This window comes from Hypanus sabinus, unplaced genomic scaffold (genome assembly GCF_030144855.1).
Source record: "Hypanus sabinus isolate sHypSab1 unplaced genomic scaffold, sHypSab1.hap1 scaffold_863, whole genome shotgun sequence".
Lineage (NCBI taxonomy): Eukaryota > Metazoa > Chordata > Chondrichthyes > Myliobatiformes > Dasyatidae > Hypanus > Hypanus sabinus.
In genome coordinates, this window is record NW_026781715.1 from 143,432 (window position 1) to 162,913 (window position 19,482).

Consider the following 19,482-nt stretch of genomic DNA (forward strand, 5'->3'; position numbering starts at 1 on the left):
TTATGCACTGTGTCCGGCCTCTGCCAGGGATGTATGGGGAGAGCACAGTGTGTCAGGAAAATGTCAGGTGTGTGGGGTCTCACAGTGTGTCAGGAACATATCAGGTGTGTGGGGTCCCACAGTGTGTCAGGAACCTGCCAGGTTTGTGTGGGGTCTAACAGTGTGTCAGTATCCTGTCAGGGGCATATGGGGTCCCGCAGTGTATCAGGACACTGTCAAGGGCGTGTGGGGTCATAAAGGTTGTCTGTGCCCCAACCGGCATGTGTTGTGTCTCACAGTTTGTCAGGATCCTGCTAGGAGTGTGTGGTGTCTCACGGTTTGTCAATTGATTTTCGACAATAGGTTCAGGAGTAGGCCATTGGACCCTTCGAGCCAGCACCGCCTTTCAATGTGATCATGGCTGATCATCCACAAACAGTACCCCGTTCCTGCCTTCTCCCCATATCCCTTGACTCCGCAATCTTTAAGTGCTCTATCTAACTCATTCCTGAATGTATCCAGAGAATTGGTCTCCACTGCCTTCTGAAGCAGAGCATTCCATAGATCCACAACTCCCTGGGTGTAAAGGTTTTTCCTGAATTCCGTTCTAAATGGCCTACCCCTTATTGTTAGCTGTGGCCTCTTGTTCTGGACTCCCCCAACATCAGGACCATGCTTCCTGCATCTAGTGTGTACAATCCCTTAAAAATCTTATATGTTTCAATCAGAACCCCTCGCATCCTTCTAAATTCCAGAGTATCAGGACCCTATCAGCTGTGTGTGGCATCTCATGGTGTATCACGAACCTGTCAGGGGAGTGTCGCGTCTGACAGTGTGCCAGGACCCTGTCAGGGGTGTGTGGGGTCTCACAGTGTGTCAGGACCCTGTCAGGGGTGTGTGGGGTCTCACAGTGTGTCAGGACCCTGTCAGTGGTGTGTGGAGTCTCACAGTGTGTCAGGACCTTGTCAGGAGTGTGTGGGGTCTCACAGTGTGTCAGGAACCTGTCAGGTGCGTATGGGGTCTCACAGTGTGTCAGGACCCTGTCAGGGGTGTGTGGTGTCTCACAGTGTGTCAGGACCCTGTCAGGGGCGTGTGGTGTCTCAAAGTGTTTCAGGAGCCTCTCAGAGTTGTGTGTGGTCTCACTGTGTGTCAGGACCCTGCCAGCGTTGTGTGGTTTCTCACAGTGTGACAGGACGCTGTCAGGAGTGTGTGGGGTGACTATTCAATGTGTTGGGCTGTGATAGGGAGTGTAGGAAAACACTGATCCTGGACATATTCACTTTACAGAATGTGACAGTGGCAGAAAAGGTGTTCTTCAATAATCAGGGAGTGTATCAGTTTCATATTCAGAAATGGGTTTGGGAATTTCTCTGTCTTGTCTGTTCCCTCTGCAACCAGGATGAAGGACAATGATGATCAAGCTTGTAGCGATTTACTAAACCCGTGTTCAGGGGCACTGAGGGGTTTCATTGACCGGGTGTGGACTGGAACAATATTTACAGAGGTCCCAGAAACGTGAGTAGTTTGTAAACTTCCTGATTCGTCTGTCTCTGCTCCCATATTTAAATTATCATCTTTGGGATTTGTTATTTTAAATTAGAGAGACGGAACCAGGGTTCTGGCCAAGATTCCTTGTATTTCTGGTAAGAGCTGCTCTGTGGTTGAACAGACCAGTTGTGATGTTACCTGCTTTTCTAATTAAAGTGATGCTATTATTACTATTCTGTGACTGGAACTTCAGTGGACACCCAACTCTAAGAAAAGATAATCTGCGGGAACTGGGGGAGTTCAGAAAATGGTTAAGGATGAGGCTGTTCAGGAGGGGGCAGTGCCTGGCAAGAGAAGGTTTTGACTTTTTGGTGTGAAGAAATATAAGATTATTTTTCCATTCTCCAGATCGCCCTTCTCCACTCAGACTCCGGTGGGGATCTGTAGTTGCCGGACTCAGAGCGGTGTGACCACTTTCCTCAAACTCGCCAGCTCTCTGCCTCTTTCCTCCAAATGTCTTGTGAAAACTCTCCCGCTAGCAAACACGTTTCCCTGTGTCTCACTGTGTTCTCTGTCACAGTGCCAACATTTACCTGGTCAGATCTTTTTGGCTCAACAACTGAACTGCCCGACGCAAATTACAACCGTTGGTGGAAACAGAGGTCAAGTTTCAACTTAATGAAATTTGCTTCAGCCTCATCTGGGCCACTGCATACCGTTCCGATCGCCCCACTACCGGAGGGATGTTGTGGCTTAAGAGAGGGAGCAGAAGAGGTTTACCAGGATGCTGCCTGGTTTAGAAGGCATGTGCTATCATGAGAGGCTGGATGAAATTAGGTTGTTTGCTCTGGTTCATCGGAGGCTGAGAGGAGCTCTGACACAGGTTCACAAGATTACGAGAGGCTTAGATAGAGTGGACAGAGAGAATCCGTTTCCCGCGGTTGAAATGTCTATTACCAGAGGGAACATATTGAAGGTGAGAGGGTGTAGAATGAAGGGGGATGTGAAGGATAGCTTATTTTTTAAATCAGACAATCGTGGCTGCCTGGAACGCACTGCCTGGTAAGGTGGTCGAGGCAAATTATTAGAAGCTTTTAAAGGACTTTTGGACAGTCACATGGGTGTAAGGAAGATGGAAGCATGTGGAAATGGTGAAGGAAGGAGAGATTAGTCTTCAGGTTTGTTTGATTTATTTCTTGGCTGTTTCGGCACAATATTATTTGCCTAATGGCCTGTTCCTGTGTTATACTCTTCAGTGTTCAATGCACGTTCACTTACCTTTCAGCTCACTGAGAACCTTTAGTAAAAGTTGAGCGGAAATTGGTCGATGGGAAGGATCACAACCTGTTTGAATTTAAACAAATTGAGGAAATCATTATTGTAAAATTTTAAAGTGTGCTGTATTAAATCCAAATTTAAATTAATCTCTGATATTATCTCACCATATATCTGTATTTCCTTCAGTATTTTGTCCAAATTTGGGACGCCAATCCGCATTTTGGCAAAGGTTTCCCACATCACCCTCCGGGCGCGGGAGCCTTTCTCCATCACCAGGCTCAGGAGGAGTTTAGAACTGTCCGTCCGCTCTCCCTTATCAGCGAGATCAGAGATTTTCTGTGAAGAGTAACAGTGAACGTACTGGGGACTTACAGATTCACACAGAGAATGAGAAGTAAATGATGTGCTCTGTAACGGGATCACACTGAGCAGTCACCCGGACGGGTGCTGATCCTGTCTGGACATGGACTGTACATTCTGAGTGTAGAGCACACGGAGGGACATTCACCATGAACCTGGTCTACCAGTCAATGAGATCCTGGCTGGTCTGTGACCGCTTCGTTAATGTGGCTCCAAATCCAGAAATAATTCCTCACCAGATTTGACCGTGCAAAACAAAATCAGAAAATGACAATGACAGATGAGGAAAGAAGTCAGGAGGGTTTTTATAACAGTGAGCAGTCACAGGAGAAGTTGCAGAAAAGATAATGTTATTCATTTCCTCAGTCCACCAGTGCCCAACATGACAGCGGATTTCCGGCTGACACCTGATGCCTTTGCTTTGCCTTTTCCAGTGGAGGTTTATTCAGTGATTACACATTACAACATGGTAGTATTCCCCGATCCACACTGTTTGCAGTTACGGATTGTCACAGAATGATCTCCAGCCAGAACAGAACACACTCGAGCTCCTGTGGCATCCAGTAATAATGCCCCGGTTCTCACTGAATCCTGCCGTCACACTGTACACTCTTCTCGGAATAAAAATTTCTACCGTATTTCCATTTAAGCTCGTTTATTGCAACATCATTTAACTGTTGCCTACTCTCCTCACTCTGAACATTGAGCCACCAGCAGGAGTATTTACAACTTTTTCAATCATCGCTTGAGATTCACATTTTTAAGAATTATATATATTTATTTCTGATTTGTTTTAATGCTTTATTATCCAGTGAGTGAGAGTTCCGACACCCATCAGTCCTGTAATGTGTGAAAATTCAAACCCGTTCTCCCTCCCACTCACCCGATGTTCCTCTCCGCTGAACTGATTCTCGGCCGTTAACGCCAGGCTCACTCCGTGCACCCCACCTTCCATCATCTGCTCCAGCCTGTCCTGGTAGATATCCGTCAACTGCAGCAGCTGGAAATCGTTCCAGCTTGACAGGAGCTCGGTGATCACTGAGCTTGGACCTGTGAAGGAAAATTAGGAGCATTAAAGAAATTTCAACACCATACTGGGTGGTAACATTCTCTCTGGAACCTAAAGATCACAACAAAACACAGTCCGGGGGAGGGGGGGGGGGAACACGTGATGACGTAGGATCGAGACGCGGGAAACCAGCTCTCCCATAAAAAATCAGTAAATTAATGTTTACGTGAAGAAAAGTTAGTAAATACTTTCTAAAAGTTACTTATAAACTACTCCGCATTGTTTCAAACTGTGTCTCACAAACAGAAGATAAAGCAAACTACTACCGTGAAGACAAGGCAAGTTGGAACAGAATCAAGGGCTGCTGCTGCCAGAGAACCACGGGCTCAGGTACATTTCACCTGCGGTGATACAGAACAGGAAACTAAGGCAACATCGACCATTTCCAAAGAAAAATACCAACAAGAACTGCGCAAACGCGAGCAACCTGAACTACAAATCCCTGTTACGATTGAAACCAGAAGTGAAAGTGAATCTGCGGCAGATTCAGATTCTCTGGATAAATCAGACGAAGATGGAGGTAAACGTTTTTCTGGAAATATAGAAAAAACTTTGATGCAAATAATGCGTGAATTAGAAAAAAATAAACGCATTAAAAGAAATCAAAAAAAGATAAATATGGAGATTATGTTTGATAAAATGATAAAAAGACAGTAAAAAATGGAAAGAGAATTATAGACTTGGAAGCCACAACAGAAGACATGGTTGAAAGAATGAATAAAACGGAAGATAATATCTCTGCCTGGACATCAGAAAGAAAACAATTGTTGGAAAATGTGGATAAGCTAGAAAATTTTAGCAGACGAAACAATACTAAGATTGTTAGACTTAAAGAAGATATAGAAGGAGAAGATCCAATAAATTTTTTTGAAAAATGGATCCCTGAAAACTTGGAAATTGAAGAAGAAATTGAACTTGAAAGGGCTCATAGAGCCTTAAGTTCAAGACCTCAAGCTGATCAAAATCTGCGATCAATTTTGATAAAATGCTTAAGATACCAAGATAAAGAAAAGATCCTGAAGGTGACTGCCCGATGTGCCAGAAAGAGTAAAGGGACATTGGTGATAGAAGGGAAAGCAGTTCTTTTCTATCCTGATATAAGTTATAACCTTTTGAAGAGAAAGAAGGAATTTAACCCAGTGAAAAAAGCTTTATGGGAAAAGGGTTATAAATTCATAATGCGTCACCCAGCAACACTGATAATTTTGTTGGAGGATGGAAAAAGATTTTTTACTGATTATCGAGAAGCGGAGGAATTCGCACGAAAACTCCTCGTTATTCGCTAACTACACAGATATTTCCAAGCGTAAAGGATTAAACATGGATACAGAGACAGTGAATGGAATTGATGGACATTTAAGGATGATACAGGGGGCGAAAGGCAAAATTTAAGAAATATTAATTGCGAGTAGCATTTTTTCTTTTTTTTTCTTCTCATAAATATACTTTTCTATGTCGCGGGGGAGCTGGAGGAGCTTTGGATCGATTGCTACGGGATTCACGTGTGTAATCATGGCGATTGCCATGACCTGTACAACAGATAGGAGTAATGTTGTGTTCTTTTTTATCCAAAACATTAGTAGAGGGGTATTTTGTTTTTTTTCTTTATAATCTATTTTTCTTCTATCTTTTTTTGCCTGGATGATCGGTGGGGCACACATAGCAACATGGAGAATGTTTAAAAAGATTCCCCAAGGTACCACGAAAGTTGAAAGATTAGGTATTATGATAGATTGGAGTATCCCAATTAAAAATAATGACTAATTTACTAAATTTTCAAAGTTTTAATGTTAATGGGCTTAATGGACCTGTGAACAGAAAAAGAATCTTAACACACATTAAAAAAATGAAAATAGATATACATTTTTTTACAAGAAACACACTTAATAGAGAAAGAACATCAGAAATTAAAAAGAGATTGGGTTGGAAATGTTATTGCAGCTTCATTTAACTCATAGGGGAGAAGAGTTGCAATTTTGGTTAATAAAAATTTACCAATTAAAATACAAAATGTATTAATTGATTCAGCGGGGAGATATTTAATTATACATTGTCAATTTTTTTCAGATCTATGGACTCTTATGAATATTTATGCACCACATGAAAATGATGTAAAATTTATACGTCTGTTTGAATTTGGTTAATGCATGACAAAATATTAATAGGTGGAGATTTTAACTTTTGTCTAGATCCAGTTTTAGATAGATCAACAAAGGTTGTCGCAAAATTAACTTTATCATTGATGAAAGATTGATATATGGAGAATTAACAGAAAAGTAAGAGATTATTCATTTTATTCAAATAGACATCCTATTAACGAATATTCAAGATAGAGTGAAAAACATGGAATATAAAGCAAGAATATTGTCAGATCATTGATAATGACAATGATAATGATAGAGGAATCAATTTATAGATGGAGATTTAATTCTATATTACTAAAACATCAAGATTTTTGTGATTTTATGAAAAAGCAGATTCAGTTTTTTTTAGATACAAATTCACATTCAGTTGATGATAAATTTATATTGTGGGAAGCAATGAAGGCATATTTGAGAGGTCAGATAATAACATACTAATAAAATTAAGAAGGAATATATGATAGAAATAGATCAATTGGAAAAAGAGTTTACAAAATTAGAAAAAGAATCTCAAAGATATATGACAGAAGAAAAACGAAGACAACTTGTTAATAAGAAGTTACAATATAATACGCTTCAGATATATCGAACAGAAAAAGCAATTATGAGAAGTAAACAGAGATATTATGAACTAGGTGAAAGATCACATAATGTTCTTGCTTGGCAGTGAAAAACACACCAGACTTCTAAAACGATAAATGCAATTCGAACAAGAGTAAATAAAATTACTTATAAACCTTTGGAAATTAATGAAACTTTTAATAACTCTTCCAAAATTGAATTCGGAAGAACAGAAGGGATTAGATATACCTTTTACATTAAAAGAGGTCGAAGAAGCTCAATGATCATTTCAAAGTAATAAATCCCCAGGAGAAGATGGTTTTCCACCTGAATTTTATAAAAAGTTTAAAGATTTATTAATTCCTCCTTTTATGGAGATAATACACCAAGCGGAAAGAATGCGTAAACTTCCAGAATCTTTTTCGACAGCTATTTTAATAGTATTGCCAAAAAAAGATAGAGATCTTTTAAAGCCATCATCATATAGACCTATTTCTTTGTTAAAGACTGACTATAAAATAATAGCAAAGATCTTATCTAACAGATTATCTAAATACTTACCAAAATTAATACACAATGATCAAACAGGATTTATTAAAAATAGACAATCAGCAGATAACGTAACTCAGTTATTTAGCGTAATTCATTTGGCTCAAAAGAGGGAGGAAATGAGTGTGGCAGTTGCTTTAGATGCAGAAAAAGCATTTGATAGATTGGAATGGGATTTTTTTATTTAAGGTATTGGAAAAAATATGGATTAGGAGTATCCTTTATAAAATGGATTAAAACCTTAAATACTAATCCCAAAGCTAAAGTAGTGACAAATGGTCAAATTTCAACACCATTTCAGTTAACAAGGTCAACTAGGCAAGGTTGTCCATTATCACCTGCTTTATTTGTGTTGGAGATAGAACCATTAGCTGAATTAACTAGAATGGACCCAGAAGGGTTTCAGAGTTAACCAGGAGGAATACAAGATTAACTTATTTGCTGATGATGTTCTGTTTTAACAAACCCATTGTACTCGTTGCATCAATTATCCTCTAGATTCAAGAGTATGGGAAAATATCAGGCCACAAACTGAATTGGGATAAAAGTGAAATTTTACCTCTTACTAAAGGAGATTATAGTCAATGTCGATTAATAACTCAATTTAGTTGGCCGATAAATGGTATAAAATATTTAGGTATAAGAGTTGATAATGATATAAAGAACTTATATAAATTAAATTATTTACCATTATTGAAAAAAATTCAAGAAGATCTTGATAAATGGATGATATTACCAATAACATTAGTAGGTACAGTAAATACCATAAAAATGAATCTATTCACTAGATTACAATACTCATTCTAATCACTGCCAATACAATTACCCTAGAAGTTTTTTCAAGAGTTAAATAAATATGTGAGGAAGTTCCTTTGGAAAGGTACGATGTCAAGAATATCGTTGGAAAAATTGACGTGGAAATTTGATCTAGGAGGGTTACAACTTCCAAATTTTTAGAATTATTATAAAGCAAATCAATTTAGATATATTGCATCTTTTTTTGAGAAAGATAGACCGGCATGGATTAGAATAGAACTAGATAAAATAGGAGAAAATACACAAGAAGATTTTATATATAAATGGGAATCTAAATGCATACAGGAAAAGAAAGAATCTCCTGTATTAAAACCTTTGATTGATTTCTGGAATAAGATAAATGTTGATGATGAGATAAAGAACTCTTTATTAGCAAAGAGATCTTTAATTCAAAATAGACTTATTCCTTTTACAATGGATAATCAACTTTTATATAATTGGTTTCAGAAAGGGATTAGATATATAGGAGATTGTTTTGAAGGAGGTATATTAATGTCATTTGATCAATTAAAGAATAAATATAAAATATCAATCAACACTTTTGTTAGTTCCAATTAAGGGCTTATTTAAGAGAAAAATTTGGTCAAACAATGTTATTGCCAAAATATAATGAAATAGAAACTTTAATTCAAAAAGGAAAAACTAAACAAATTATTTCTTGTATGTATAGTTTGATTCAAAAACAGGCAATTAAACAAGGAATTCATAAGTCAAGACAAAAATGGGAAATTGAATTGAATATTAAAAATTAAGAAACAAATTGGTCAAGACTATGACTTGATAGTATGACAAATACAATAAATGTCTGGTTAAGATTAGTGCAATATAATTTTTACATCAATTATATATTACACCACAAAAAATAAATAAATTAAAACCAAATTTATCTGATCAGTGTTTCCGATGTAACCAAGAAATTGGTACTTTTTTACATTCTACTTAGTCTTGTTCTAAAATTCAACCTTTTTGGACAAATTTCAGAGTTTAACTGGAACAAATTATTGGAACACAACTTCCACATAACCCGATATTATTTTTATTCGGCGATATTGAAGGGATAAAACCGAAACCCAAATTGAATAAATATCAGAAAGAATTCATAAAAATTGCACTGGCAGTAGCCAAAAAGTCTATTGTAGTTACTTGGAAATCAGATTCATACTTAAGTATAGATCGTTGGAAGAATGAAATTTCCAGCTGTATTCCACTTGAAAAAATTACTTATAATTTAAGAGATAAATATGAAACATTTTTGAAAATTTGGCGCCCTTATTTACAAAAGACAGGATTAAATATATAGGTGCTCCGAAGATAAAATAATTGGTTATTTGGGGAAAGAAATAAATATATATACTAAAGTTATTATGAATTCCATGGAGCATGTGGGGATCTTCCGATATACAGGCATTCTTTCTTTCTTTCTTTCTTTCTTTCTTTCTTTCTTTCTTTCTTTCTTTCTTTCTTTCTTTCTTTCTTTCTTTCTTTCTTTCTTTCTTTCTTTCTTTCTTTCTTTCTTTCTTTCTTTCTTTCTTTCTTTCTTTCTTTCTTTCTTTCTTTCTTTCTTTCTTTCTTTCTTTCTTTCTTTCTTTCTTTCTTTCTTTCTTTCTTTCTTTCTTTCTTTCTTTCTTTCTTTCTTTCTTTCTTTTTTCTTCTTCTTCTTTTTATTTTCTTCTATAGGGATGTTAGGGGGAGGGATTAAGGGGAGGGGGAAGGGTAGATATTTTTTTTCTTTCTGTAATCATTTGAAAACTCAATAAAAATTAAAAAAAAACAGAACAGTCCGAAATATATATGTGGGAGAACGGGTTTGAGCCGGAGGGTAGGGGTCGACGGGGGTGTAGGAGGTGGTATAATTCCATCTGTTGAAGTCTGCTGTTTCATGTCCCCAGGAATATACCTCTCTGTTTGGAAAGGACTCTGCTTATTGCTGAGAATACAGTAACCCATCACCATCACTCTCCTGGTACTGCCCATCACCACCGCTTTGCTTTGGGTTACCAAATTTACCTGGTCAGATCCTGTTGGCTCAACAACTGAACCGCCCAAAGCAAATTACAACCGTTGGGGGAAACAGAGGTCAAGTTTCAACTTAATGAAATTTGCTTCAGCCTCAACTGGGTCATTGTGTACCGTTCCGATCACCCCACTACCGGAGGGATGTTGAGGCTTTAGAGAGGGGGCAGAAGAGATTTACTGGGATGCTGCCTGGTTTAGAAGGCATGTGCTATCATGAGAGGCTGGATGAAATTAGCTTGTTTGCTCTGGTTCATCAGAGGCTGAGAGGAGCTTTGACACAGGTTCACAAGATTACGAGAGGCTTGGATAGAGTGGACAGAGAGAATCCGTTTCCCGCGGTTGAAATGTCCATTACCAGAGGGAATATATTGAAGGTGAGAGGGTGTAGAATGAAGGGGGTTGTGAGGGATAGCTTATTTTTTAAATTAGACAATCGTGGCTGCCTGGAATGCACTGCCTGGTAAGGTGGTCGAGGCAAATTATTAGAAGCTTTTAAAGGACTTTTGGACAGTCACATGGATGTAAGGAAGATGGAAGCATGTGGACATGGTGAAGGAAGGAGAGATTAGTCTTCAGGTTTGTTTGATTTATTTCTTAGCTGTTTCAGCACAATATTATTTGCCCTGAGGCCTGTTCCTGTGTTATACTCTTCAGTGTTCAATGCATGTTCACTTACCTTTCAGCTCACCGAGAATCTTTAGTAAAAGTTGAGCGGAAATTGGTCGATAGGAAGGATCACAACCTGTTGAAATATCAACAAATTGAGGGAAATCATTTTTGTAACATTTTAAAGTGTGCTGTATTCAATCCAAATTTAAATTAATCTCTGATATTATCTCACCATATATCTGTAATTCCTTCAGTATTCTGTCCAGCTTTGGGACAGCAATCCGCATTTTCACAAAGGTTTCCCACATTACCCTCCGGGCGGGGGAGCCTTTCTCCATCACCAGGCTCAGGAGGAGTTTAGAACTGTCCGCCAGCTCTCCCTTATCAGCGAGATCAGAGATTTTCTGTGAAGAGTAACAGTGAACATATTGGGGACTGACAGATTCACACAGAGAATGAGAAGTAAATGATGTGCTCTGTAACGGGATTACACTGAGCAGTCACCCGGACGGGTGCTGATCCTGTCTGGACATGGACTGTACATTCTGAGTGCAGAGCACACGGACGGACATTCACCGTGAACCTGGTCCACCAGTCAATGAGATCCTGGCTGGCCTGTGACCACTTCATTGACATGGCTCCAAATCCATAAATATTTCCTCACCGGATTTGACCGTGTAAAACAAAATCAGAAAATGACCATCACAGATGAAGAAAGAAGTCAGGAGGGTTTTTGTATCAGCGTGAACAGTCTCTGGGAAGTTGTAGAAAAGATGATGTGATTCATCTCCTCAGTCCGCCAGTGCCCAACATGACAGCGGATTACCGGCTGACACCTGATGCCTTTCCTTTGCCTTTTCCAGTGGAGGTTTATTCAGTGATTACACATTACAACATGGCAGTATTCCCCGATCCACACCGTTTGCAGTTACAGATTGTCACAGAATGATCTCCACCCAGAACAGAACACACTCGAGCTCCTGTGGCATCCAGTCGTAATGCCCTGGTTCTCACTGAATCCTGCCGTCACACTGTACACTCTTCCCAAAATAAAGATTTCTAGCGTATTTCCATTTAAGCTCATTTATTGCAACATCATAGAGCTGTTGCCTACTCCCCTCGCTCTGAACATTGAGCCACCAGCAGGGGTATTTACAACTTTTTCAATCATCGCTTGAGATTCACATTTTTAGGAATTATATATATTTATTTCTGATTTGTTTTTATGCTCTATTATCCAATGAGTGAGAGTCCCGACACCCATCAGTCCTGTGATGTGTGAAAATTCAAACCCATTCTCCCTCCCACTCACCCGATGTTCCTCTCCGCTGAACTGATTCTCGGCCGTTAACGCCAGGCTCACTCCGTGCACCCCTCCTTCGATCACCTGCTCCAGCCTGTCCCGGTACAAGTCCGTCAACTGCAGCAGCTGGGAATCGTCCCAGCTTGCCAGGAGCTCGGTGATCACTGAGCTCGGACCTGTGGGGAAAATGGGGAGCATTAAAGAAATTTCAACACCATACTGGGTAGTAACTTTCTCTCTGGAACATAAAGACATAAAGATCACAACAAAACACAGTCCGGGGGAGGGGGGACACGTGATGACGTAGGATCGAGACGCGGGAAACCAGCTCTCCCGTGAAGAATCAGTAAATTAATGTTTACGTGAAGAAAAGTTAGTAAATACTTTCTAAAAGTTACTTATAAACTACTCCGGATTGTTTCAAACTGTGTCTCACAAACAGAAGATGAAGAAAACTACTACCGTGAAGACAACACAAGTTGGAACAGAAGGCCCGCTGCTGCCAGAGAACCGGGGCTCAGGTACATTTCACCTGCGGTGATACAGAACAGGAAACTGCGGCAACATCGACCATTTCAAAGAAAAAGACCAACAAGAACTGCTCAAACGCGAAGGAAGGAGCATGAGCAAACGCGAACAACCTGAACTACAAATCCCAGTTACGATTGAAACCGGAAGTGAAAGTGAATCTGCGGCAGATTCAGATTCTCTGGATAAATCAGACGAAGATGGAGGTGAAAGTTTTTCTGGAAATATAGAAAAAACTTTGATGCAAATAATGCGTAAATTAGAAAATATTAAACGCATTTAAAGAAATAAAAAAAAAGATAAATATGGAGATTATGTTTGATAAAATGATAAAAAGACAGGAAGAAATGGAAAAGAGAATTATAGACTTGGAAGCCACAACGGAAGACATGGTTGAAAGAATGAATAAAATGGAAGATAATATCTGTGCCTGGACATTAGAAAGAAAACAATTGTTGGAAAAAGTGGATAAGCTAGAAAATTTTAGCAAACGAAACAATATTAAGATTGTTAGACTTAAAGAAGATATAGAAGGAGAAGATCCAATATTTTTTTTTGAAAAATGGATTCCTGAAAACTTGGAAATTGAAGAAGAAACTCTAATTGAAATTGAAAGGGCTCATGGAGCCTTAAGATCAAGACATCAAACTGATCAAAATCCACAATCAATTTTGATAAAATGCTTAAGGTACCAAGATAAAGAAAAGATCCTGAAGGTGGCTGCCCAATGTGCCAGAAAGAGTAAAGGGACATTGGTGATAGAAGGGAAAGCAGTTCTTTTCTATCCTGATATAAGTTATAACCTTTTGAAGAGAAAGAAGGAATTTAACCCAGTGAAAAAAGCTTTTTGGGAAAAGGGTTATAAATTCATAATGCATCACCCAGCAACACTGATAATTTTTTTGGAGGATGGAAAAAGATTTTTTACCGATTATCGAGAAGCGGAGGAATTCGCACGAAAACTCCTCGTTATTCGCTAACTACAGATAGAGATTTCCAAGCGTAATGGATTAAAGATGGAGACAGAGACAGTGAATGGAATTGATGGACATTTAAGGATGATACAGGGGGCGAAAGGCAAAATTTGAGAAATATTAATTGTGAGTAGTATTTTTTTCTTTTTTTCTTCTCATATATATACTTTTTTTTGTCATGGGGGAGCTGGAGGAGTTTTGGATGGATTGCTACGGGATTCACGTGTGTAATCATGGTGATTGTCATGACCCGTACAACAGATAGGGGTAATGTTGTGTTCTTTTTTATCCACAACATTTGTAGGGGGGTATTTTGTTTTTTTCTTTATAATCTATTTTTCTTCTATCTTTTTTTGCCTGGATGATCGGTGGGGACACACATAGCAACATGGAGAATGTTTAAAAAGATTCCCCAAGGTACCACGAAAGTTGAAAGATTATGTATTATTATAGATTGGAGTAACCCAATTAAAAATAATGACTAAGTTACTAAATTTTCAAAGTTTTAATGTTAATGGGCTTAATGGACCGGTGAAAAGAAAAAGAATCTTAACACACATTAAAAAATGAAAATAGATATACTTTTTTTACAAGAAACACACTTAATAGAGAAAGAACATCAGAAATTAAAAAGAGATTGGGTTGAAAATGTTATTGCAGCTTCATTTAACTCATAGGGGAGAAGAGTTGCAATTTTGGTTAATAAAAATACAAAATGTATTAATTGATCCAGCGGGGAGATATTTAATTATACATTGTCAATTTTTTTCAGAACTATGGACTCTTATCAATATTTATGCACCACATGAAAATGATGTAAAATTTATACGACGTCTGTTTGAATTTGATTAACACTCATGACAAAATATTAATAGGTGGAGATTTTAACTTTTGTCTAGATCCAGTTTTAGATAGATCAACAAAGGTTGTCACAAAATCAAAAGTAGCAAAATTAACTTTATCATTGATGAAACATTGATATATGGAGAAGAATTAACACAAAAGTAAGAGATTCATTTTATTCAAATAGACATCCTATTAACAAATATTCAAGACAGTGAAAAATATGGAATATAAAGCAAGAATATTGTCAGATCATTGATAATGACAATGATAATGATAGATAAAGAGGAATCAATTTATAGATAGAGATTTAATTCTATATTACTAAAACATCAAGATTTTTGTGATTTTATGAAAAAGCAGATTCAGTTTTTTTTAGATACAAATTCACATTCAGTTGATGATAAATTTATATTGTGGGAAGCAATGAAGGCATATTTGAGAGGTCAGATAATAAGATACTAATAAAATTAAGAAGGAATATATGATAGAAATAGATCAATTGGAAAAAGAGATTACAAAATTAGAAAAATAATCTCAAAGATATATGACAGAAGAAAAACGAAGACAACTTGTTAATAAGAAGTTACAATATAATACGTTTCAGATATATCGAACAGAAAAAGCAATTATGAGAAGTAAACAGAGATATTATGAACTAGGTGAAAGATCACATAAGGTTCTTGCTTGGCAGTTAAAAACAGACCAGACTTCTAAAACAATAAATGCAATTCGAACAAGAGTAAATAAAATTACTTATAAACCTTTGGAAATTAATGAAACTTTCAATAACTCTTCCAAAATTGAATTTGTAAGAACAGAAGAGATTAGATATGCCTTTTACATTAAAAGAGGTCGAAGAAGCTCTATGATCATTTCAAAGTAATAAATCCCCAGGAGAAAATGGTTTTCCACCTGAATTTTATAAAAAGTTTAAAGATTTATTAATTCCTCCTTTTATGGAGTTAATACACCAAGCGGAAAGAATGCGTAAACGTCCAAAATCTTTTTCGACAGCTACTTTAATTGTATTGCCAAAAAAAGATAGAGATCTTTTAAAGCCAACATCATAGAGACCTATTTCTTTGTTAAACACTGACTATAAAATAATAGCAAAAATCTTATCTAACAGATTATCTAAATACTTACCAAAATTAATACACATGGATCAAACAGGATTTATTAAAAATAGACAATCAGCAGATAACGTAACTCAGTTATTTAGCATAATTCATTTGGCTCAAAAGAGGGAGGAAATGAGTGTGGCAGTTGCTTTAGATGCAGAAAAAGCATTTGTTAGATTTGAATGGGATTTTTTATTTAAGGTATTGGAAAGATATGGATTAGGAGTATCCTTTATAAAATGGATTAAAACCTTAAATAATAATCCCAAAGCTGAGGTAGTGACAAATGGTCAAATTTCAAGACCATTTCAGTTAACAAGGTCAACTAGGCAAGGTTGTCCATTATCACCTGCTTTATTTGTGTTGGGGATAGAACCATTAGCTGAATTAATTAGAATGGACCCAGAAGGGTTTCAGAGGTAGCCAGGAGGAATACAAGATTAACTTATTTGCTGATGATGTTCTATTTAACAAACCCATTGTACTAGTTGCATCAATTATCCTCTAGATTAGAAGAGTATGGGAAAATATCAGGCTACAAACTAAATTGTGATAAAAGTGAAATTTTACCTCTTACTAAAGGAGATTATAGTCAATGTCGATTAATAACTCAATTTAGTTGGCCGATAAATGGTATAAAATATTTAGGTATAAGAGTTGATAATGATATAAAGAACTTATATAAATTAAATTATTTACCATTATTGAAAAAAATTCAAGAAGATCTTGATAAATGGATGATATTACCAATAACATTAGTAGGTACAGTAAATACCATAAAAATGAACCTATTCACTAGATTACAATACTCATTCCAATCACTACCAATACAACTACCCCAGAAGTTTTTTCAAGAGTTAAATAAATATGTGTGGAAGTTCCTTTGGAAAGGTACGATGTCAAGAATATCAAGAATTGACGTGGAAATTTGATCTAGGAGGGTTACAACTTCCAATTTTTTAGGATTATTATAAAGCAAATCAACTTAGATTTATTGCATCTTTTTGAGAAAGATAGACTGGCATGGATTAGGATAGAACTAGATAAAATAGGAGAAAATACACCAGAAGATTTTATATATAAATGGGAATCTAAATGGATACGGGAAAAGAAAGAATATCCTGTATTAAAACTTTTGATTGATTTCTGGAATAAGATAAATGTTGATGATGAGATAAAGAAATCTTTATTAGCAAAGAGATCTTTAATTCAAAATAGACTTATTCCTTTTACAATGGTAATCAACTTTTATATAATTGGTTTCAGAAAGGGATTAGATATATAGGAGATTGCTTTGAAGGAGGTATATTAACGTCATTTGATCAATTAAAGAATAAATATAAAATATCAATCAACACGTTTTTGCTAGTTCCAATTAAGGGCTTATTTAAGAGAAAAATTGGGTGAAACAATGTTATTGCCAAAATCTAATGAAATAGAAACTTAATTCAAAAAGGAAAAACTAAAAAAAATATTTCTTGTATGTATAGTTTGATTCAAAAACAGGCAATTAAACAAGGAATCCATAAATCAAGACAAAAATGGGAAATTGACTTGAATATTAAAAATGAAGAAACAAATTGGTCAAGACTATGTCTTAATAGCATGACAAATACAATAAATGTCTGGTTAAGATTAGTGCAATATAATTTTTACATCAATTATATATTACACCACAAAAAATAAATAAATTAAAACCAAATTTATCTGATCATTGTTTCCGATGTAACCAAGAAATTGGTACTTTTTTACATTCTACTTAGTCTTGTTCTAAAATTCAACCTTTTTGGACAAATTTAAGAGAACAAATTATTGGAACACAACTTCCACATAACCCGATATTATTTTTATTCGGCGATATTGAAGGGATAAAACCGAAACCCAAATTGAATAAATATCAGAAAGAATTTATAAAAATTGCACTGGCAGTAGCCAAAAAGGCTATTGTAGTTACTTGGAAATCAGATTCATACTTAAGTATAGATCGTTGGAAGAATGAAATTTCCAGCTGTATTCCACTTGAAAAAAAATTACTTATAATTTAAGAGATAAATATGAAACATTTTTGAAAATTTGGCGCACTTGTTTACAAAAGACAGGATTGAATATATAGGTGCTCCGAAGATAAAATAATTGGTTATTTGGGGAAAGAAATAAATATATATACTAAAGTTATTATGAATTCCATGGAGCATGTGGGGATCTTCCGATATACAGGCATTCTTTCTTTCTTTTTTCCTCTTTTTCTTTTTATTTTCTTCTATAGGGATGTTAGGGGAGGGGGGAAGGTTAGATATTTTTTTTTCTTTCTGTAATCATTTGAAAACTCAATAAAAATTTAAAAACAAAACAAAACAGTCCGAAATATATATGTGGGAGAACGGGTTTGGGCCGGAGGGTAGGGGTTGACGGGGGTGTAGGAGGTGGTATAGTTCCATCTGTTGAAGTCTGCTCTTTCGTGTCCCCAGGAATATACCTCCCTGTTTTGAAAGGACTCTGCTTATTGCTGAGAATATAGTAACCCATCACCATCACTCTCCTGGTACTGCCCATCACCACCGCTTTGCTCTGGGTTACTGTCTGCCTGCTTGGTCAAACCCTTCCTCAGCAAATCTCTGGCAAATCTCACAAAATACTGGAGGTACTCAGCAGGTCAGGCAACATCTATGGAGGAGAATAACAATCAATGTTTCAGGCCAAGGCCCTTCATCGGACTGGAAATGAGGGGACAGAAATTCTAGATATTGTTACATTACTTTCTGTTCCCCGTGGTCCTGATCTGAAATGTTGACTGTTTATTCCTGTCCATGGATGCTGCCTGACCTGCTGAATTCTGCCAATATTTTGTGTGTCTTTTTGTTGCACAAAACTTTCAGCATCTGTAGAATGTCTTGTCTTCTGGAGTAACTCGCTATTTTAATGTGCATCACAATCTGTTAGAGGAGCATGAGCAGATGGTAACTGTACTCCTTCCACATGTGACTGTGTTTCCCCCAGAGATGTTAACTCTCTCTCTAATCACTCTGGTCAGTTTTCACAAATATTTGGAGAATTGCCATTATTGAATTAAACCCAGGCGGAGAATCCGCAGAGTATTTATAAATTAAAATACTTCGCCAACATACCCGTGTCATTTCCTGATGTTGACGTCACTGGAGCTCCTCCACTGCTCGAACCTTGATCCATTTTGTGGACAGGAGTTTTCAGTTTTTGCTGCTCTGTAACAAAAAACAAATAACAGTAGGGTCAAACATTAATTGTGTTTAAAGCAAAACACTGTTTTGTTTTTAAACTGAGGTGAGCACTTCCAAACATCTTGGGCCCATCCACTGAACACGTGACATGGCCGGATCCACCTGCACCCACCCACCAACAGTCACACAATGTCCATCTCCACTCTACATGGATTGTACACTGGGCCAGGATTCTCCAGGGTATCTACTCGCTGTATTGCAGGCAATTCCCTTTTAGGAACCAGTCTTATGTCCTGGACCGGGAGTGATGAGTCTCCGGAATGGCAAGCGAGGTTGAGCAGACAGCGCCCACTGCTTTGGTCCGCCTACCGCTGGTGGCGCTGTGGTGAGTAATGGCCAACTGTTCCAGCAGTGTGGGCTGAAACATTTCTGCTGACGATGAGACTTCTATTCCTCTTGTCACTGGATTTTACAGATTTCTCAGTCACAACTGATTCCCACCGTCTCCTTTCAGGTTAACATCGCCTGGCATTGACACCAATGGCAATATATGATTTGTGTCTATACAGAAACACACTGACAACCTGAACAATGCAATCTCACACATAGCACCATGACATCTTGTCCTGAACCACTATAGTTTTTCCGGC

General features: G+C 37.1%; 1 protein-coding gene across 1 annotated transcript in view; it reads right to left on the reverse strand.

Moving 5' to 3' along the window:
* LOC132390337 (NACHT, LRR and PYD domains-containing protein 3-like) overlaps positions 1 to 19,482 on the reverse strand; it is a 47,057-nt gene that overhangs the window by 13,084 nt on the left and 14,491 nt on the right. The window contains exons 4-7 of the mRNA XM_059962946.1: positions 18,764 to 18,856; positions 12,179 to 12,345; positions 11,099 to 11,270; positions 2,746 to 2,811 (exon numbers count right to left, since the gene is read on the reverse strand). Coding sequence (XP_059818929.1) covers positions 2,746 to 2,811; positions 11,099 to 11,270; positions 12,179 to 12,345; positions 18,764 to 18,856 — 498 coding nt within the window. The remainder of the gene's footprint in view (positions 1 to 2,745; positions 2,812 to 11,098; positions 11,271 to 12,178; positions 12,346 to 18,763; positions 18,857 to 19,482) is intronic.